At 38.9% G+C, this 22,229-nt stretch overlaps 1 protein-coding gene across 2 annotated transcripts in view; it reads left to right on the plus strand.

Moving 5' to 3' along the window:
• The window catches only part of TOP1MT (DNA topoisomerase I mitochondrial), a 45,732-nt gene that overhangs the window by 15,363 nt on the left and 8,140 nt on the right, over positions 1-22,229 (plus strand). Inside the window, exons 6-10 of one of the 2 annotated variants that reach the window (XM_036739145.1) lie at positions 1,240-1,384; positions 4,285-4,428; positions 5,155-5,340; positions 17,567-17,635; positions 18,285-18,399. In XM_036739145.1, the coding sequence (XP_036595040.1) occupies positions 1,240-1,384; positions 4,285-4,428; positions 5,155-5,340; positions 17,567-17,635; positions 18,285-18,399 (659 nt within the window). The remainder of the gene's footprint in view (positions 1-1,239; positions 1,385-4,284; positions 4,429-5,154; positions 5,341-17,566; positions 17,636-18,284; positions 18,400-22,229) is intronic. The other variant, XM_036739154.1, reaches the window with a different exon arrangement.

Genomic DNA, 22,229 nt, shown 5'->3' on the forward strand with positions numbered 1-22,229 from the left:
TTTCTTTAAGAGTTCTATTCATTTATCCTGTCTTCATTTCATTCAGTGGCCCTCTCCTTTCCTCGTCGTTATTTCCTTACTTTCATCGAGTTATATGCTCTAATAAATTGAGATACTCATGTTCACAAACCGAGAAAAAAAAATATGCTTTCATCTGTATTCAGACTCTTATCAATTCTCTGGAGGTGGGTAGCATTTTTCATCATAAGTCCTTCATAATTATCTTAGATCATTGTATTGCTTAGACTACAGTTGATCATAGTACAATATTTCTGTTACAATGGACAATGTTCTCCTGGTTTGATCATGTTTTCTTTTAATGTTATTTATTGCTTTTTGCTTCTCTTCTTACCGATTGTCTTACACTTTTGTGTATTTGGATTCCCAATCAATTGTCTTCTCGTTCGTTTCTTCTTTGAGACTTGCCACCACGGATTCATGTTTTTCAGTTCTGCCAGTTATTACTCCTGTACAGGCCATAAATTCTGCTCTCAATTCTCATTTGTCTTTTATTCCACCCACAAACAGTATGTTATGGTTTCATACTCTCTTTAAAATTCATAAGGTCCTCTGTGCCATCTGGTGTTAAAATCCTTTTTTGTTTTACAGTATCTAAGTTGTTTATTAGATTTGATACCCTAGGTCATATTTCTTTCCACTGTTAATGTCTTCCCTGCTGGTTTATCTGCTTGTGGTCAACATCTTGAGTTTTCTTCCTTATGAGATCTTTGGTAATTCCAGTCTTTTTTCCCCCTTATTTTCCCCTTTTGCTCACTTTCTATCTGCTTCCCTTCTTATGATGGTTTCCCTAGAAACCAAATCTTCAAAGCATCTCAGCATCCTCACATGCTGGGTAATTCGTGGTATAACAGCCTAGATCTCTGCTCTAAGTGACTTTTGGGGAGAGAGAACTGGCCATAGCTAGATGCTAGGTTCTTTCCCTCAGGTTTAGAGAAGTAGCATTGCTGGGCATTGAAAGAGCCATAAGAAATCCTAACTCTACCTGTGACGAGCCTACAGACTTTTGAGATAAAAGAGACAAAGTCAACAGCACATGGGAAACAATTGGAGAATAACACCAAACACAATGTGAACGAAGTCTGGAATGTGTAGTACAGACAAGTTAGTACTTAAGAACAGGTGATATACTTTGGGATTTGATGAATCATTTTCTTATGACTTCAAGAAAAAAGAACTTGTAAAACAATTAACCTGACTGATGAGGCTTTTTCCTTCCAGGGACTCTAAAATACCAGAGCCACCTCCAGGTCACAAATGGAAAGAAGTACGTTTTGACAACACCGTCACTTGGCTGGCATCATGGACTGAGAATATCCAAAATTCCATTAAGTACATCATGTTGAACCCCAGCTCAAAGCTTAAGGTCTGTATGTGAATGTGTTGAGGATATTTTTGAATTGTAGACCTTTCCTTTTTATAAGCCAGTCTTTTTAGAAATCCAAGGATATGGCCTGAGGTAAGCAAATAAGAAATTGTACCTTTTCATTTGACCAACAAGTACCTTTCTGGATGCTCCTGTTCTAGGTGGGAATAGTCTAGACTTTGTGCAGGAGTAGAGACAGAGTCAACATTTTTCTGTGTTTTATGTCCAAGTTTCCTTTGCTTACAAGTCTTTATCTAAGAACTAGACTGTCCAACAGGCTTATTCCAAGTTGACTGCCAGGCGATGAATTTTTCAGTGTAGGGTTTTGTGATGTGCTTTGGGGAAGCCAGTGAAATTGGGACCAACAAAATTATGAATCTAGTAATGTGATGATGATAATCCATTGAAGTTTTAGGAGGCTAATTTTGAATATTGAATATTCAAATATGGTAATATTGAAATTACCAACTACTTTGTGTTTTTTGACCTTCAGTCAGTTGAAATTCCTCATTGTGCCCTCTGTCCTGCTCCCCTCCCCCCATCAAAAAAATGAGTTTATAACTCACATCAGAAGCTGTTTGTCATCATTTTTTAAAATATTCTTTGTAGTATAGGATCTTTAAAGCAACATGGCACAGTGACTGGAGGGCTAGGCTTGTAATCAGAGAGACCTGGGTTCAATTTTCACCTCTGTCATATGCATGCTGTGTGACCCTGGACAAGTGACTTGGTATCTTAAGGCAACAAATAATAAAATTTTGAAAAACAATGATCACCTTTATGTAATATTTTTAGTTCTACAAAGAGTAGAGCTAAAGAGTAGAACTCCGCAACAGCCCTGTGGAGTTGGTAGTACAAGTATTCATATCTTCTCCATTTTATAGATGAGGAAAATGGGGCATGGGGAAGTTACGTTACTACCTGAAGTCACACAGTTTCCAGGTAGGTGAACTAGATTTTGAATTGCAGTCTCTTGACTCAAAGTCCAACACTGTTTTGGTTATACTACTCCCCGTCAGAGGATCTGAGAAGCAGTGGTGGTCTGTGTTCAGACACATGGTACTTACATAATGACATGAATTAATACTTCAGTTCTGTAGATCATGCATGCCACCACTTTTATTCGTATATCAGATTGTCAGTGTACTGTGTGACTTAAGGGATTCTGTGGTAAGCAATGGTGAAACTTCAAAAGCAGGGAATGTAAAAATGAGGAATGGGCATGTGTTCACATGAGGACAGCAGAGTTGAAGAACTCATCTTTGAGTTCCAGTGTGTTCCCATCCTGGAAATCTATTGGCCCTACAGGTTGGTATTTCAATTCCCCATCCAACACCATTGGAGCCATCCTACTGCTCCTAGAGTGGTACAGTTTAAAATTACCCCAAGAAATCTTCCTCAGAATTGGGTGTTAGGACCATAGCAAATTAATATCACCTTTAAAGCTGTTTCCATGTTAACACTTTGAGCTCAGCCCTCCTTTTCTGAACTACCTTTTTCTATCCCTTGTTCTTAAATCCAGTGCTTACCTAACTTGAATGGTTTATTACCCTTTAGCAAGTACCCTTCCTTCTCCACTCCAGTGTCTACCTAAGATAGATTGTATGGTAGTGTAGATTAGAAATGCCTAAAACAATGAGAGTCATAATTCCCACACTTACATGAAATTTCTGTCATCTTTTTTTTTCTTTAAGGGGAGGCTAGGGCGTGATGAATTGTTACCATTACCTATGGAAATTTTTGAATTAAATTTTTTTTTGTTAATGAACAGATAAGAGTTTTCTCTCCCTCCCATCCCTACCATTGAAAAGAAAAAAAGAAAAACCAAACTTACAACAAATAGTAGGCATAGTCAAGCAAAATAAATTACCTCGTTGGCCACGTCCAAAAATCATATTGTCTCATTCTGTGTCCTAGTTCATCGTCTCTCTATCAGGAAATACTTCATCATGAGTCCTCTGGAGTTATGGTTGGTCATTGCATGATCAGAGATCTTAAGGCTTTCAATTGTTTTTGCAGTAATGCGATGTATAAATTTTTCTCCTTGTTCTGCTCACTTCACTCTACATCAGCTCATGCAACTCTTCCCAGGTTTCACTGAAACCATTTCATCATTATTATGGCATAGTTGCATTACATTACATTCATATACCATAAGTTATTAGTCCATTCCCCAGTTGATGGGCATTCCCATTTTGTCCAGTTCTTTGCCACTACAAAAAGAGATGCTATAAATATTTTCTTGCTTCAATTTCTTTGGAATAAAGGCCTTGAAGTAGTATTACTGGGCCAAAGGTATGTATACTTTAGTGACTTTTGAGGAATAGTTACAAGTTACTTTTTGGAATTGGTAGGTCAGTTCGCAGCTCCACCAGTAGTGCATTAATGTACCCATTTTCCCACAGCTTCTCCAGCATTTGTCATCTTCCCTTTTTTGGGTCATTTTTGTTGATCTGATGGAAGTTAGATGGAACTTCATAGCTGCTTACATTTTTGTTGCTGAAATTTTTAGTGATCTGAAGAATTTTTTCATATGGCTATTGACAGCTTGGCTTTCTTCCTTTGAAAACTGCCCCACTTTCTCTCTCTTTTTTTGGGAGGTGGGGGGAGACAATTAGGGTCATATAGCTAGTAAGTATCTGAGGCCAGATTTGAGCTTGGGTCCTCCTGGCTCCAGCAGGCCACTTTCTAAGACTGAGTAGCAGTGCAAATGCCCATCTACATTGGTAGAGGAACTTTCCTCGCTAGATATTCCCTGTACCAATAAAATCACTGGTCTAATATGAAAAATATAAAATTAATGTGGTTGGAGGTTTCCTCTTCTCCTTCTACCACAAACCATTACCTGAGGTAAAGATTGAAAGAAAATACAGAAGATTTTTATTATTTTCTTTATCCAGGGGGAGAAGGACTGGCAGAAATATGAAGTTGCTCGACGCCTGAAGGGGGTAGTAGACAAAATCCGTTTTCAGTACCGTTTTGACTGGAAATCAAGGGAAATGAAAAAACGACAAAGAGCTGTAGCCCTTTATTTCATTGATAAGGTAAGGGTTTTTTAAGTCTTTAGTAGGATTTACTATTAGGCAAAAATGCTTATTTTTCATTATTGACACCAATTTCTGACATTTACTGGATTTGTCAGGAGACTGCTTTTATCAGAGTTTAAGCACTTAACCTTTTTACTTTCATTGCAGGCTTGGGAAATTCACATAATCTCTGAGTTTGTTTTCTCATCAGTAAAGTGGGATCAATAACAGTTCCATTTTTATAGTATTTGAAGGATTACAGTGCCCTTTCCTTACCATAACCTCCCAAAGAAGGTAGTATAAGTATTATCATCCTCATTTCACAGATGCGGAAACATGCAAATCAGAAGGGTTAACTTACCCATGATCCCATAGCCAGCATGTATCGGATGTAGGATTCAAACTCAGATCTTCTGACTCCCAGGTCTAGTGGTCTTTGCATTCTGTCTAATTGTAACACCTTCCTCAGTGGTTGTGAGGGTCAAAGGAGACAGTAGTATGGTAAGGTTCTTTATAACCACAAAGTTGTGTGTAAGTTTCAGCTGTTATTATTTAACTATTAGAATAGAGGAAGAGCAAGTTTGACAAGTGTTGCTGATAATATTTGGATAACGTTTCATTGATAACATTCCTTTGGACCAAAGGGATTTTCTCTATTGTGTCTAAGGTTGGAACCTGTTGACTGTGGTAACAAGGTATGTTTGAATGATTCCATCTCAGTCTCCTTTTCTTTCCCATGGCTAGCTGGCCCTGAGAGCTGGTAACGAGAAAGAAGAAGGAGAGACAGCAGATACTGTTGGCTGCTGCTCTCTTCGTGTTGAACACATACAGTTACACCGTGAGTTGGATGGGCAGGAACATGTTGTTGAATTTGACTTCCTGGGAAAGGACTCCATCCGATACTACAACAAAGTGCCTGTTGAAAAGCCAGTGAGTATTTGTTTTATCATGTTGCACTCTTAAAATATGAGACTTGAAGTATTTTAATTTCGGTTAAGACATGTTACAGTGAAAATGGAATCTAGCAACTCTGCCACATCTTCTTTCATAGAATTCACAGAGTCTGAGTTGGATGGGACCTCAGATACCATCTAATCTAACTATATGTGACCACATATCCCCTTGTGACACTTCCAGCAAGTGGTCCTCTGGCCTTTTGCTGGCAGACTTTGTGTGAGTCATAACCTACTAACTTACAAGGCAGGGTAGTCCATTTTTAGTTAACTCTTAATTATTAGATAACTATTTAGATAATGCTAATTAAAGATTTTCCATATATCCTTATTGTAACTTCCAGCCATTATTCTTAGTTCTGCCTTTTGGCACCAAGATGAACAAGTCTTACCTAATTCCTCTTCCACTTGATAGTCTTTAAATATTTGAAATTATCTTTGTTCTTTAAATTGAATATCTGTAGTTCCTTCGGCTGATCTCCATATTCTTAAGGTCCATCCTTATAGATGGTCACCCTCTTAGACATTCTACATCATCGGTATCCTTTCTAAAATGTGATGCCAAACACTAAATATAATATTCTACAAGGAGTCTGACTGAGGCAGAATACAATGGGACTGTTCCCTTCCTTTTTCAGTATGCTATTCTCTCTTTTTAAAAAAATTTAATAGTATTTTATTTTTTCCAATTACATATAAAGACAATTCTTAACATTCAATTTTTGAAAGATTTTGAGTTCCAAATTTTTTTCCCTTCCTCCCTCCCCAAAACAACAAGCAAATTTGTTTATAACCCACCTTGAGAAGATGATACTTACAACTCTTAAGAACTATATCTCTTTTGGGGCAGTTAAAAGGCAAACAGTTTAACCTTGTTGAATAACATGTTTTTCTCTTTCCTGCTTGCCTTTTTATGCTTCTCTTGAGTCTTGTATTTGGAAGTTGAATTTTCTGTTAAGCTCTGGTCTTTTCAATCTACTCTTGCTTTAGGCTTATTTTATTTAGTCTTTATAAAGAGTGAATCTTGACTACAAACTCTCCTCATTGATTATAATTATTAATAGTCAATAAAGATTGAATTTTAAATTAATGGTGGGGGTTTTTTTCATTTATTTAGGAGCTCTTTAAGACTTAGCATGGTTGTTCTTTTCAAATTCATTCACAATTGAAAAACATACTTTTTTGTGAGTTTCCCTTAGGAATCAATAGATGTCAATTACACACATATGTTTTTTCCCATAAAATTCTTTTCAGGTTCTTAATTTTTAACTATTTATTATTCTCTTAGACTTTTCTAGATTTGAATGGGGCTCATTGAGATCGCCTACCTTCAAGTTCCCTTCTATGTCATCCTGTGTGTCTATGAGTAATTAATAACATTTGATGCAATTCAGCAAGCATTTTTTAATTTTCAGCAACATTCTAGGCACCAGGAATATAGAGAACAAAATGAAACAATCCCTGATGTAACATAGTTTATATTCTACTGGGGTCAAGAGAAAAACTACAAAGATGAAATAGGAAAAGTTATTAGTTGTAGTAAGGTGAGTAGGTACAATTATTTTCATATAAAAGAGTAATTGGGGTAATATGCCTGAAGTCCAGTTGGCCAATCTGATCAATTCCTTCATCTCTCTCAATTAGGGGCAGATTGTGAGAGAACAATCATTTCTCAAGACTTTCTTAGAAAAACAGAAGAATGGCATAGGGGGTCCTAAGAATGAAGTATCAGGAAAAGTATAAATTAGATTCCTGTTTTTCACATGATAAAACAATATTTCTCCACATTTCATAGTCAAGGAGAATGCCCACCTTTAAGTTGGGCACACTGACCTGGTAGTATTTTGTATGGACTTGGGAATAAAGATTGTGTTGGACCATGTCATAAAGAGAGTAAGAATTGTGCGTCTCCACAGTCCTAAGCACAAAGAAGTCTTGAAATGCTTTTGAATTTTTACAGTTGCTAACACACCAGATAGTATTATTTGGCACCTCCACCTCCCAATAATATCTCCCTGAAATGAAGGACTGAGTACCAAGAACTTGGGAAAGATCTACTAACCTCCCACTGTTGTTGAGTGCTTCCTCCTGAATACCTCCATATCTCACACTTCAAATCCTCAGATATGATGAAGCCTGGATCAGCTGTGTTGCAATCCAGAGTGATGTCCACTTTCAGATTGAAAATCTGTTGCATAATTCCAGGGATGGAATGGATAGTCATGTATATATTGAAGGTTTTTATTTCCTTTTGCAGCACAGATTCATTCCTGTTTAACACTCCTTTCATATCCTGGAGCAAATCTAGATCTGGTTTCTTGTGCTCCTCCTCTGATTCTGTGATCCTCTTCCTTAATTCTTGACTGTGGTGGGACAGTTCACTAATTGTCTTGCTCAGGCCTTCTAAATTGGCTGTTCCCCATGTTTGCAGATATAATAGATTTTCATCCTTCTTCTCACTTCGGAATTGTTTCATTTTCTAGATTTCATACGAAATATTCTTCTTTTGAATTTCTATTTCTTCCTCCATCATTGCAATTTTTTTCTTCTCATTAGCCATTTGTCGAACAGCATTCTCAGTTTTCCTCCACAAATCAGTCACAGTTTCTTGGAGCTTCTCCCTGAAGTTCTCAGCAGCCTTGTCTATGCAACAGAATCTATAAGCCTCATGCTCCCGGGATTGAGAACAGGACACCAGACTGGGTGCTGGTCGTCCTCACAGAACAGCTTCTCCACTTTCTAATGTACTTCACACTTGCCATGTCCTTCAGGGTACTGCAAACAATGGGGTCATAAGTTTTTGGCAATGGCTGCCAGTTTCTCAGGTTGAACATTGGCTTTGAGATCCCCTGTCTGGGAGACACTCCTGCACTCTGGACAGGAGAAAGCATTAGAGGCTTCCTCCCAGCTCCTGAGGAGATAACAGTGGCAAAAATTCTCCCGGGCCTTTAATATATATTAGTCTTGGACCTCGAAGCCCCTCCTTCCTTCAAGCTGTGAATTCTCCTGGTTTTCAGTTGACCCCAGACTCATTCACACCTTGATAACTGCTTCCTCCTTTCTTTCCTGCTTCTCCTTACTTTTCAAAATCTGAAGAGAGTTAACATTTAATCGTTTACGGATCAAGAGACTGTATTTCTTTCACAGTTTTCCCCAACCTTACAAAAACAGCTAATGTACATTTTAAACAAATTACTGAAATCCTGAGGTGATTGCATTTAAGATTATGATAGAAAAGCCTAAATCAAAGTGTCTTAAGAGATTTTTTTCAACCTTATTTTTGCCATTTTAAACACATTGCCTTGATATCAGCTATATTGGGGGGAGAGGGAGTCCCTAGGTATAATTTAAATATAGTCTACAAACTTTAGCTTTCGGATCCAGTTATACCTGAATTCATCTAACTTCGGAGCAACTAAAAAATCTCTTTTGCCAAGTAGCTTTAAGTAGGTGCTTAACTTAATTAGCCTTACTTACTTAAAGCAATTGGTGTTTTTTACTGAGGGAAAAATCTGGATGATTTAATCCTTTCGTTAATAATGTCAGCATGTTTACTAATAAAAGGAGGTCATTTGGCCATCTCTCTCTTAGACCAAAGACAAATGTCCCTTTTTTTCTCCTGAAAGATTATGCTTAGTTTTTCTGGGTAGTCCATTCTTGGTTGTAATCCAGGCTCTTTTGCTTTCCAGAATATCATATCGTAAGTCCTCTGATCCTTTAATGTAGAAACTGCTTAGTCCTACATAATCCTGACTGTGGCTCCTTGATTATTCAGTTGTTTCTTTCTGGCTGCTTGCAGTATTTTCTCCTTCTAAAAGCTCTGGAATTTGGCTATAATATTCCTTGGAGTTTTCATTTTGGGAGGTGATGGGTGGATTCTTTCAATTACTATTTTACCCTCCACCTCTAGGACATCAGGGCAGTTTTCCTTAATGATTTCTTGAAAGATGCTATTCAGGCTCCTTTTTTGATCATGGCTTCACATAGTCCAATAATTGTTAAATTATCTCTCCTGGATCTATTTTCCAGGTCACTTGTTTTTCCTGTGGGGTATTTCACATTTTCTTCCGTTTTTTTCATTCTTTTGATTTTGTTTGATTGATTCTTGATGTCTCATAGAGTCATTAATTTCCACTTGCTCAATTCTAATTTCAAGGAATTAGTTAGCTTTTGTGCCTCCTTTTCCATTTGGCCAATTCTACTTTTTAAGGAGTTGTTTTCTTTTCCCAAGCTGTTGACTATTTTTTTCATGATGCTCTTGCATCATTCTCATTTCTTTTCCCAATTTTTCTTCTACTTCTCTTAATCGATTTTTAAAATCCTTTTTGAGTTCTTCCAAGAGGAGTTTTCGGGCTTGAAACCAATTCATATTCTTCTTTGAGGCTTTGCATGTAGGTGTTTTGACACTGTTGTCCTCTTCTGAGTTTGCGTTTTGATCTTCCCTCTTCCCGTGGTAGCTTTCCTTATGGTCAGGACTCTTTTTTTGGTTTTTTGCTCATTTTTCAGCCTATTTCATGACTTTTTTTTGAGGGGGGAAGGCAGGGCAATTGGAATTAAGTGACTTGCCCAAGGTCACAGAGCTAAAACATGAGTCAAGTGTCTGAGGCCTGATTTGAACTCAGGTCCTCCTGACTCCAGGGCTGGTACTCTACTCACTATGCCACCTAGCTGCCCCCCTTATTTCATGACTTTTAAAGTTGAGCTCTGTTCCTGGGATACAAGAGGTACCATCCCAATCTTCTTGCACTGGGAGTCAGGGGCCTGGTCACTGCTTTATGCACCAGGGCTGGCAGGTTGCTCACTATGCCGGGATGGCCTGGCCTCCTTGCACCTGTTGTGCCAGAGGCTGGCAGTTTGCCTGTTGTGCTGGGGCTGGAGGCCTCACAGCTGGCCTCCTGAGCCAGAACTTTGGGGCCTTGGTTGCTGATATGTGCTGTGGGTAAGAGTCTCCCACTGGCTTACCCATGTACTACCTACACTGGGCTGTACTTCCCTTTTACCCATGTGAAACAGACCTAAGTTATCTTGGGCTGGAATATTGTTTGACCCTCTCTTTTTGTGGGTTCCGTTGCTCCAGAATTGATTTAGAGGCTTGATTTAGCATTATTTCAAGGGAAACTGGGGAGAGCTCAGCCACCTTCCTGGCTTTTCTTTTCCATCTTGGTTCTGCCTTGCTGTTCTTCTCTTAATGCATTTGAAGATTGCATTGACATTTTTCATTGCTATATTACCGTGAGATTTACAGTGATAGTTCAGTGAGCTTTCAAATTCACCAAAAGGGCAGATCTTTTTCAGACAAACTGCTATCTAGCTGTGTCTTCCCCATTTGACTCTGTCACAGACACACTGACCAAGATGTCATGCCCTTGATTTTACTATCATTGACTCTATCTCTCTGTTCAAGAATTCCAAAATCCCCTTATCTGATCATGCTGTATTGGCTTTTTACCTCTCCTACCTTCACTTTACAAAACCCTACTCTTCATCCGAACTGTGACCTCCAATCCTTTCACTCCTCAGTTCTCTCGCAGGCCATCACCCCTGCACTAGCTACTCTCACTTCTTCTTCCCATCTTGATCCCTTGTTGAACCAATTCATCTCTACACTGTCCTCCTCTCTTGATTCCCTAGCCCCTTTGTCATATGTTGCTGATTACACCCAGCCAAGCCACAGCCATAGATTACTCCCATCATTCATCACCTTCACTCCTATACATGTGTTGCTGAACAAAGATGGAGAAAATCAGTCAATTATTCTGACTGGGTCCACTACAGATTTATGTTACACAACCTCATATGGGCCGTCACTCCTCCTAGGTAATCCTTCTACACTTCCTTATCAACTCATTATCCTGCTCTCCTCAGTGGATCTTCTAAACCTTTTAGTCCCTTCTCAAACCTCACATGGTTGCCCTTACCCTCCAACTCATATTTAAAAGAAAAAATGGAGGTCATTTTCTGTGAGTTCCCTCTTCTCCCCCCATCACTCGGGTCTCAGGTGCCTTCTGTCACTCTTCTTTTTCATCCCTTTCTCACATGATGAGGTGGCCTTCTTACCAAGGTTAACCCTTCTACCTGTTCAAGTTATCCCCTTCCATCCCATCTCCTCCAACGGATTGTCTACTCTGTCACTCCCACTCTTATCACTTATTTTCAATTTCTCCCTGTCTACTGGCTCATTTTGTACTACCTAAAGACACATATCTATGTCTCCCCCCTTCCCAAAAAGTCCCTCCTTTTTTGCTATTGGCCTATACCTCTTTTGCCCTCCTTGAAAAAGCCATTTACAGTAGGTGCTTCTACTTTCTCATTCTCATTCTCTTCTTAACCCATTAGAACCTGGCTTCTGACCTTATCCTTCCACCAGCACTTCTCTCTCCAAAGCTACTAATGATCTCCTAATTGCCAAATCCAGTAGCCTTTTCTTAGTTCTCATTCTCCTTGACCTCTCTGTGGCCTTTAACACTCTTGATCCTTCTCTCCAATTTGATATTCTTTTCTCTCCAGGTCTTTTGGACACCACTCTCTCCTGGTTTTTCTTCTACCTATTGGACCATCCCTTTGTCGACCTGAAATTTTGGCTAAAGGAGGCAAACAGGCTAGGTGATATGTAAATTCATATTGTTTATTCCCTTAAAACTAGTGGATACATACATGTATGGAGCCAGACAAAGTCTGACTGCCTGAACAAAGGAATGAGAAGATTTAAATACATTTTTTTAGTCTTAACTCAGCATGCCTGAATTACTTCACTTTTATGATCCCCATGTATGTTTAACCATGCTACAAGAAAAGGATTTTCCTTAATGGAATAGGTTGTAAATGCAATAAGATAAGAGAGTTATCAAAGTGTCAACTGGAATTACAACCCAGGATCTCTGTGTTTAATTTACTATTAACAGGCCATAACACAGTATATGCCCATAAAATATTAAGATAAGAAAAAGTCACATTATTCAAGATAGTTTCTCAGGTTAAGGGTCTCATCCTTAATGGCTATTAGAGGAAAGAATGCTCTTAAGTCAGCCCAATCTGGCCTTGTTGACACAGGAAGAGGCATTTTCTGAGTTTACTCGGAGAAAAAAGAAGCTGTTAGGTCCAGGCTTTTCTTCTACTTGATTCGTTCAGGCTCTGGCTCTTATTGGGGTTACAAAAATGATATTAAATGATCATCACTTTCTCTTTCTCCTTTGCCAGATCCTCTTCCAAATCACTCTTTCCCGTAAGTATCCCTCAGGATTCTGTCCTAGTCTACACAACTGCACTTGGTGATCTCATCAACTCCCTTGGATTTAACTACCATCTCTGTTCTGGTGATTCTCAAATTCTGCCCCAGTCTCTGTACTCCTCCAGTCTCATGTTTGCAGCTTCCTTTTAAACATAACTAAATGTCCAGTAGACATCTTAAATTCAATATATCTAAAACAGAACTCTTTATCTTTGTCCCTAAACCCTCCCCTCCCTTCTGCCTTCCCTTTTACTGTAGCAGCACCATTTTCACAGTCCTTCAGGTTCACAACTTGGTAGTCATCCTGGATTGTTCACTGTCTTTCACTCCCCATATTCAATCTTTTACCAAGGCCTGTCAATTTTACCTTTGCAACATCTCTCATGAATGCCCCCTTCTCTCCTCTGACATCACCATAACCCTGGTGCAGGCCCTCATCACCTCACACCTGGATTATTGTCATAACTTGCTGGTGGGTCTGCCTTAAGTCTCTTCTCACTCCATTCAGCCACTAAAGTGATTTTCCTAAAGCACAGGTTTGATCATCTCTCTCTTTCACACACACACACACTCTAAAGCTCCATTGACCTCCTTGTTGCCTCCAGGGTTAAATACAGAATGTTCTTTTCAAAACCCTTCACAGCCTAGCCCTCTTCTACCTTTCCAGTCTTCCTATACCTTACTTCCAGGTGAGTATTCTTTGATCCATTGAAACTGACCTCCTGGTTGTTACATGCCTCGAGTACCCTTCCGTGCCTCTTCTATTTCAACTACTGACCTTCCTGGCTTCCTTTAAATCCCAACTAAAATTCCACCTTCTACATGAAACTTTCCCTATGCTTAATTCCGCTGCCTTCCTTCTATGAATTATTTCCTATTTATCTTATTTATGGCTTTCTTTATATGTATTTGTTTGCATGTTGTCTCCTTCTTTAGATTATAAGCTCCTTGAGGGCAGAGACTGTTTTACCTCTTTTTCGTATCCCAGCACTGTGGCACAGTGCCTTGCACATAATAGGTACTTAGTAAATGTTAATTGATCAATTTTTCTGCCTCCATTAATCTTCCACCAAAGATTTCTTACCAAGCTTTCTTTTTCAAGTTCTTGAATTTCCCCTTAATATATGATGTTCTACCCCATTCCACTCTCTTAGACTATCTTTTCATGAGGTATCTTCTTCCAAATTCATATTTTAGTTGAGGGTCTCATACCATCAAGTGTCAGTGAGGTCACATTTACTGCCTTATGATAGAATTCATCATGCTTAGTTGCCAGACTTCTCAACCCACCAACACCAAAGACAACAGAGAAGAACTGCAGAACCCACAGGATAGCGGAGGGGGCAGGGCTCTAGCACAGGACAGTCTGGATGGTCTCTGGGTAAGGTCTATCCTGCACGGAGCTGGAAGTGGAGGGGAGCGGAGCAGAACAGAGCTCAGCGTGGGTGGCGCGGACCAACCAGACTAGGAGCCGGGCAGAGCATGCCCTAGCGCCCTGAATCAGTGAGCTGCAGCAGTTACCAGACTTCTCAACCCACAAACACCAAAGACAATAGAGAAGGTTAGTTGGAAAAGCTGCTGGAGACAGAGTGAAAAAAGGAGTTCCTGGTTCGGCCACCGCCCCGGGGGCAGCAGAGGTGGGGCAGCTACAGAACTACAGCTGCAGTTGCTTCTGGCCCCAGGCCCACCTGGTGGGAGGAGTTGGATGGCAGATCAGAGCAGGAGTGCAGAGCCTGCTGAAGATCTAAGTCCAGTCCGGGTTGGGGGTTCTTGGGGAAGGAGGAATGCTGGTGTGGCAGAGCTGGCTCATCCCCTCAAGCTTGGAACATAGTTCTTTTCACTCTACAAGCAGTCATACCCCGCTGAAAAACTCAAGGGGCAAGTAAGTTGGTTGGGAAAATGTCCAGGCAGCAAAAACGCACCAGATTCAGTCTCACACTTTGGAATCTTTCTTTGGTGACAAAGAAGACCAAAACATACAGCCAGAAGAAGTCAACAAAGTCAAAGAGCCTACACCAAAAGCCTCCAAGAAAAACATGAACTGGTCTCAGGCCATGGAAGAGCTCAAAAAGGATTTGGAAAAACAAGTTAGAGAAGTAGAGGAAAAATTGGGAAGAGAAATGAGAAGGATGCGAGAAAACCATGAAAAACAAGTCAGTGACTTGCTAAAGGAGACACTGAAAAATACTGAAAAATATACCGAAGAAAACAACACCTTAAAAAATAGACTAACTCAAATGGCAAAAGAGCTCCAAAAAGCCAATGAGGAGAAGTATGCCTTGAAAGGCAGAATTAGCCAAATGGAAAAGGAGGTCCAAAAGACCACTGAAGAAAATACTACCTTAAAAATTAGATTGGAGCAAGTGGAAGCTATGAGAAATCAAGATTTTATAAAACAGAACCAAAGGAATGAAAAAATGGAAGACTATGTGAAATAGCTCATTGGAAAATCCACTGACCTGGAAAATAGATCCAGGAGAGATAATTTAAAAATTATTGGACTACCTGAAAGCCATGATCAAAAAAAGAGCCTAGATATTGTCTTTCAAGAAATTATCAAGGAGAACTGTCCTGATATTCTAGAGCCAGAGGGTAAAATAGAAATTGAAAGAATCCACTGATCACCTCCTGAAAAAGATCCCAAAAAGAAATCTCCTAGGAATATTGTCGCCAAATTCCAGAGTTCCCAGATCAAGGAGAAAATACCGCAAGCAGCCAGAAAGAAACAATTTGAGTATTGTGGAAACATAATCAGAATAATCCAAGATCTAGCAGCTTCTACATTAAGAGATCAAAGGGCTTGGAATATGATATTCCAGAGGTCAATGGAGCTAGGATTAAAACCAAGAACACCTACCCCGCAAAACTGAGTATCATGCTCCAAGGCAAAATACGGATTTTCAATAAAATAGAGGACTTTCAAGCTTTCTCAGTGAAAAGACCAGAGCTGAATAGAAAATTTGACTTTCAAACACAAGAATCAAGAGAAGCATGAAAAAGTAAACAAGAAAGAGAATTCATAAGGGACCTACTAAAGTTGAACTGTTATGTTTACATTCCTACATGGAAAGATGATGTGTATGATTCATAAGACTTCAGTATTAGGGTAGCTGAAAGGAATATGCATATATATATATATATATGTTTATGTATATGTATGTATATGTGTGTATGTATATATGTATGTGTATATATATATATAGAGAGAGAGAGAGAGAGCAGGCACAGGGTGAGTTGAAGATGAAGGGACAATATCTAAAAGAAATAAATTAAGGGTTGAGAGAGGGAAAAAGGGAGAGATAGAATGGGGTAAATTATCTTGCATAAAAGTGGCAAGAAAAAGCAGTTCTGTAGGAAGAGAAGAGAAGGCAGGTGAGGGGGAATGAGTGAATGTTGCTCTCATCAGATTTGACCTGAGGAGGAAATACCATACATACTCAATTGGGTATCTTATCCCACAGGAAAGAAGGAGGAAGAAGATTAAAAAAGGGGGGGATGATAGAAGGGAGGGCAGATATGGGGAGGAGGTAATCAAAAACAAACACTTTCGAAAAGGGATAGGGTCAAGGGAGAAAATTCAATAAGGGGGATAGGTTAGGAAGGAGCAATATATAGTTAGTCTTTCACAACATGAGTATTGTGGAAGGGTTATACATAATGATACGCATGTGGCCTACGTTGAATTGCTTGACTTCTTAGGGAGGGTGGGTGGGGAGGGAGGAGGGGAGATAATTTGGAACTCAAAGTTTTAAAAACAGATGTTCCAAAAAAAAAAAGTTTTTGCATGCAACCAGAAAATAAGATACACAGGCAATGGGGCATAGAAATTTATCTTGTCCTACAAGAAAGGAAGGGAAAAGGGGATGGGAGGGAAGTGGGCTGACAGAAGGGAGGGCTGACTGGGGAACAGGGCAACAATAATATATGCCATCTTGGAGTCGGGGGGAGGGTAGAAATGGGAGAAAATTTGTAATTCAAACTCTTGTGAAAATCAGTGCTGAAAACTAAATATATTAAATAAATGGAAAAGAAAAGAAATCATCATGATTGTTGCCTGTTCCTTGTCCATTTCTGTGTAGAAATCTGAGACCATTGGATCTACTACTGCTCTCTTCTCGAATTTTCCTCTGTAAACGTCTGAGCGTCCCACCTTTTTTCTTCTTATATTGTAGTTGTACTTTGTGGTACCTAGGTGACACAAACAAAGAGTTCTCCCATCCCTTCTCCTTTTCCCCCTCCTAATTCCCACTTCCTTTTTAGTTAAAAGGCCCTTTAACTGGATTTGTAAGTCTCCAAAGAAGTACATTCTTATCCGTACTTGTTAAGTACATTTCATCCATGGTAAGGATCCTATGACTCCTGTGTTTTACACCATGGTGCAGAATCTAAGTCCAGTGCTCAGCACCTGTTCATTTCACCAATCTTCCTTTCTGTTGGGAATCTCTTCCCTTCCCTTTATTGAACAATATCAAACATACCACTTAAGACTTGCAAGGTCTTGCCTAAATAATACTATTTCTGCTCCTTTGTGCTTTGGAGGTAACCCTGGGCTCTTGAAGGCTATGCTAGCAGAACATAAATTCAGGCAGGTCCTGCCAGGTTGGAAAGTCTTTTAATATGGGCCTGGCAACAGCCACCTATAGCTGTTGTCCAAGAACCACAAGAACCAATCTAGACAAGTGCTGAGAGGCTCCAGGTCAGATACCAGATGAATGTATTTTTACCACAACAACTCATTCACTCCTTTCAGGCTTCCATGTTGTGATTGTGATCAACATGAGAAGACAAAGCACCTTCTCAAGTGAAATCATTGATTCCTGAAGTATTAAAATTAATATGGAGCCTTTTGGTCACCAGCTTGATTCCTGTATCTCACCTGCCTTCTCCCAACTCCCTTCGTGTCCTTTCATTGTGAGTCTGTTCTGAAACTATCCATAGTATTCATGCATGCTTTGGGTTTTTCTCTTCATTACAGGTATTTAAGAATTTGCAGCTCTTCATGGAGAACAAGGACCCAGGGGATGATCTGTTTGATAGACTTAATGTGAGCTTTTTGGGAAAAAATGGTTCTTATTAATTTTGCTACTGATGTCATACTGATTGCATAAAATGTCATTGACACTTCTGCACTGAATTCTTTAGCTAATATTGGTCTGATTGAAGGTTATAGAACAGCAAATAAAACAGTGTTTCAAAGCTGACATGAATAATAGATTCATATCTGTTAAATCTAGCTTTTAAAAAGTTGTTTGACAAGAAATAATGTTTTAATTTATTACACACTGAATGTTTGTTATTGTGTTAATCTTGGTTGATGGTGCAGAAAATTTACTTTGAAATGTCCACAGTGTAATAATGTGTTATCAGCAGGTAGAGAGTAAACCAGACAGTGGTTACATTTGAATCTGTTACAGGTACAGGCTAGGCTAAACTCTGTCCCTGTAACTATTGCGCACAGAGACTGGTTTCTTGGCAAGGACTGGTAGAAGATCTTCATACAGTCAGTTGTATGCAGCCTCCCCAAATTAGAAAGGCTCTTTTTTTTTTTCATTTCCTTTGGTTCTTCTATACTCTCTTCTTATGCTTTTTCTCCCTGTCTGCCTGATCTGCTAAAAATTGAGAACAGAAAGTTAGCCATTATGGCATTCCTGAAAAATCCTATTTAAAACCCATTTGTTTCTTTATGTTTTCAGACATCAACCTTGAACAAACATCTTCAGGACCTGATGGATGGATTGACAGCCAAGGTGTTCAGGACTTACAATGCATCCATCACACTACAGGAACAACTGAAAGCACTGACCAATGGTAATGAGCTCCACCACAGCGTGGATTAGAATTTTAGTACTCAGGAGGGAAAGAAGAGTGTAATTTATTAGACTTTTTAACTGTTGCCACTGCAGTGCTTGGGTTGGAATGCCAATCCTGCCTGTGAATGCAGGCAGAGTATTCTACTTCTCTGTGCCTCAGTTCCTTCATCTATTCGCTGGCATGATGATCCTTGCCCTCCTAAGGCTATTGTGTTAAGTCTTAAAGTGCTATAGCAATGTAAACTGCCCTTATTATCATCAAACGGTTAATTCTTTGAGCGGCTGCTGTGTACAGTATGTTAGGTGGATAACAAGGTATGAGATACAAACTTGGGAAAGGCAAAAGAGGAATGACCTAAGGCTGTAAACTTTGGGGACTCTTACAAAGTAAAATAAGCTTTGTATTTGGTGTGTTAGTGGTGGGAGTAGTTCTTTGTTAGTAAACGAGCATTTATTAAGGGCCGGTGTGCCAGGTACTGTGCTAAAGTAAGTTCTGGTTTTACAAAGAAAGACAAAAAAGCAGTCTCTGCTCTCACAAACTGATTGGGGAGACAACATGCAAATAATGTATGTACGACCAAGATATAGACGGTACGTGGGAGATCATCTCAGGGGGAAAGCATTAAGATTGAGGAGGTTTGGGAGAGGCTTCTTATAAAAGGTGGAACTTTAGGTGAGACTTGAAAGAAACCAGAACTAAGAGGTGAAGATGAAGAGAGTGTTCCAGGTATGGGGGGCAGGCAGCCAGTAAAAATGTCTGGAGCTGGGAAATGGGTTATTTTGTGGCAGAAACATGGAGGAGATCAGTGCTAGTGGACCACAGAATAGGAAGTGAGTAAAGGTGTGAGAAGACAGAAAAGGTAGGAAGGGGCCAGATTATGAAGGGCTTTGAATATCAAACAGGACTTATCTTTGATCCTGTAGGTAATAGGGAACCTAGAGTTTTTTAAACCAGGAAGTGATGTGGTTAGACCTGTGCTTAAGGAAGATCGGTTTGACTGCTGAGTGGAGGATGGACTGGAGGGGAGAGAGACTTGAGGCAGGAAGCCCAGCCAGAAGGTTATTGACATAGCGTAACAGGTATGAGATGATGAGGGCCTGTACCAGGGTGGTGGTGTTGTGAGAGGAGAGAAGAATGTTAACTTACCAAGGTAGAAAGAACAGTACTTGACAACTGATTGAACATAATGTGAGAGAGAGTGAGGAGTCAGGGGTGACACCTGGAAATATAGTGTTAGTATAGTGAATTAGATTGGGCTATTTTAAAACAAAACAGGCAGTGTGATAGCTTACTCTGATTAAAAAACCTAGTAGAAGGAAAACCAAATTTAACAATTATAACCTTGACAGGGTAGATTTACTAATGAACGGGAAGCAAATTGTAGAATAGATTAGAAAACAAAACCCATCAATTTGCTATTTACAAGTAACATCTAAACTGTAACACTAAAGAGTGAGACTAAAATATTTTAGATTTCAGGTGAGTAAAAATAAATAGGAGTTTGCAATTATGATTTCAAATAAGACAATAATAAACAGATATCCTTAGGAAAGACAAACAGGAAAGCAGCGTTATGATTAAAGTAGTGGAGATCACAGGATCTTAAAAAGGGGCTTTAGAGGCCATCTAGTGAACCTAGACCTAAAAAGCAATCCATTCTTCAATATAGCTGATGAGTAGTAGTAGTCATTCACCCTTTGCTTGCTATTAAAAAGGAAATTAGCCTCCTAAATGCATTTGGAGCCATAGCTTATTCAATGATTAACAAGGCAGAGAATCTCTCATAGGAGACAATTTAATCCAGACCATACCTGAACAAGAATCCCTTCTGTTCCTAACAAGTGGGAGAAGTACCCACTTCTTACTGGACCATTCTACTTTCAGACTGCTTTAATTGTTAGGAAGTTTTTTCTTCCATCAAATTGAAATTTTCCTCTTCACCTTCCAGCTGTTGCTCTCAGTTCTGCTCTCTGGGAATAAGCTGAACACGTCTAATCTCTCTACCAAATGACAGCCCTTCAGTTACTTGAAGTAAGCTAGCATGACCCCCTTAAGTCTTCTTTGGTCTAAGTTTACATTCCTGATTGCTTCAGCCAGTACCCATGGGCAATCTTAAGGGCTTTAACCACCCTGGTTACTCTTCTGCATGCTCCCCACTTTATCAGTGTCCTTCCTAAAGTGTGGTTCTAGAAACTGAACACAAATAATCCATGTGCAATGTGACTTTACCCTGCTAGGCCCCAATTTACTTATCTTTAAAATGAGATATTCATTATGAATATTCATATGAGACCCTTCCAGATCTAAATCTGCGATCCTATAATCTATTCTTTTTTAAATGAACTAATAAAACAAAGAGGTAGCCTCTTTCAAAAACTAGCAATAAGCCATTAGCTAATTAGGTTTTTAAAAAAGAAAGCAAAATTAAATTAACATAAAAGATTTAAAGAGTGAACTCATAAATGGTGAGGAAAAAATAAAATTATAAGAAACTTGTACAGCAAAATAGATGGCAACCGAATAAGAACATAAACTAAATGGAATGAGAAATTACAAAAATATAAAATGTTAAACAAAATAGGAAATTGTAATCTTACTTTTTCCATCTCTGAAAGAGAAATTAAGCAAAGCACTAAAGAATTCCTATGGGGAGAAAATCTGAGTTTAAACAGATTTACAAGTGATTTCTCTCAGATATTTAAAGAAAGAATCCCTAGGTTATGTAATTTTTTTAAATGATGGAAGAAGGCATTCAAGGCATTTTTATGAAACAAATGTGTTGCTGATTCCAAAATCAGAGAGCAGTAAAGCATAAAATAATACTATATATCATATCACTAGTGAAAATTGGTCAAAAAGAGTAGATAAAACATAAATCAAAAAAGTATTCGTTTTGACCAAGTTGGATTTTACAATACTAAAATAAAATCACATAAATCAACATGTGATAAATGCAAAAGTAGCTATTAATAAAATACATCTCTTTTTAAAAATGGGAATAAAAGGAGTTTTCTTCGATATCTAAAATATTAGGCGACTAGGTGACACAGTGGATGGAGAGCTGGACCTGGAGCCAGGAAGACCTGAGTTCAGATTTGGCCTCGCACTCTTCCTAATTGTGTCACCCTAGCCCAGTCACTTAACCCCTGCCAGCTTCTTTCTTCATATGGAGATGGAGATAATACTAGAATTTACCTCCCAGGGTTCTGAGGATAAAATGAGGTAACCAGGAGCTTTGGAAAGGATAAAAATTGGAAGCTTCCCTAACAAGTAGAAAAGTAAGGATGCCTACTGCCCTATTATTATTTTATATAGTGATATAAGTGTAAGACAAAAATAAGGAATTAAGGGACTAAGCATTATTATAGAAGGCAAAATTATCTAATAGCATTTTATACAAAATAAATCTACAGAAATCATCATTTCTTCTGTATATTACAATAATCAAGACAAAAATAAGAGGAGCACCATTTAAAATAACCAAATGGAGAAGTGCTAATGTAGTTAACCTGACATGACACACGAATTGCAAATACAATTGCAGATAAATAAATTGCAAAACAATTTTCACTGAAATTAAGGCAGAATTAAATAAGTGGAAATACCTAGGCCTACCGTTGTGTTCGTACCACCAAGAAGGTTCTTGTCAAGAAGAGACCAGTCTGCAAAAATGTTGTAGCACTATTTGTGCTAGTAAAAATTTATAAACGAACCACATGCTTAATGATTGGGGAGTATCTGAACAAATTGGAATGTGTCGATTGACACATTTAAGCGCCTACTGTGTCCTGGGGACTATTCCAGGTGCTAGAAATGCAGATACAAAA

This window comes from Trichosurus vulpecula, chromosome 1 (genome assembly GCF_011100635.1).
Source record: "Trichosurus vulpecula isolate mTriVul1 chromosome 1, mTriVul1.pri, whole genome shotgun sequence".
Taxonomy (NCBI): domain Eukaryota; kingdom Metazoa; phylum Chordata; class Mammalia; order Diprotodontia; family Phalangeridae; genus Trichosurus; species Trichosurus vulpecula.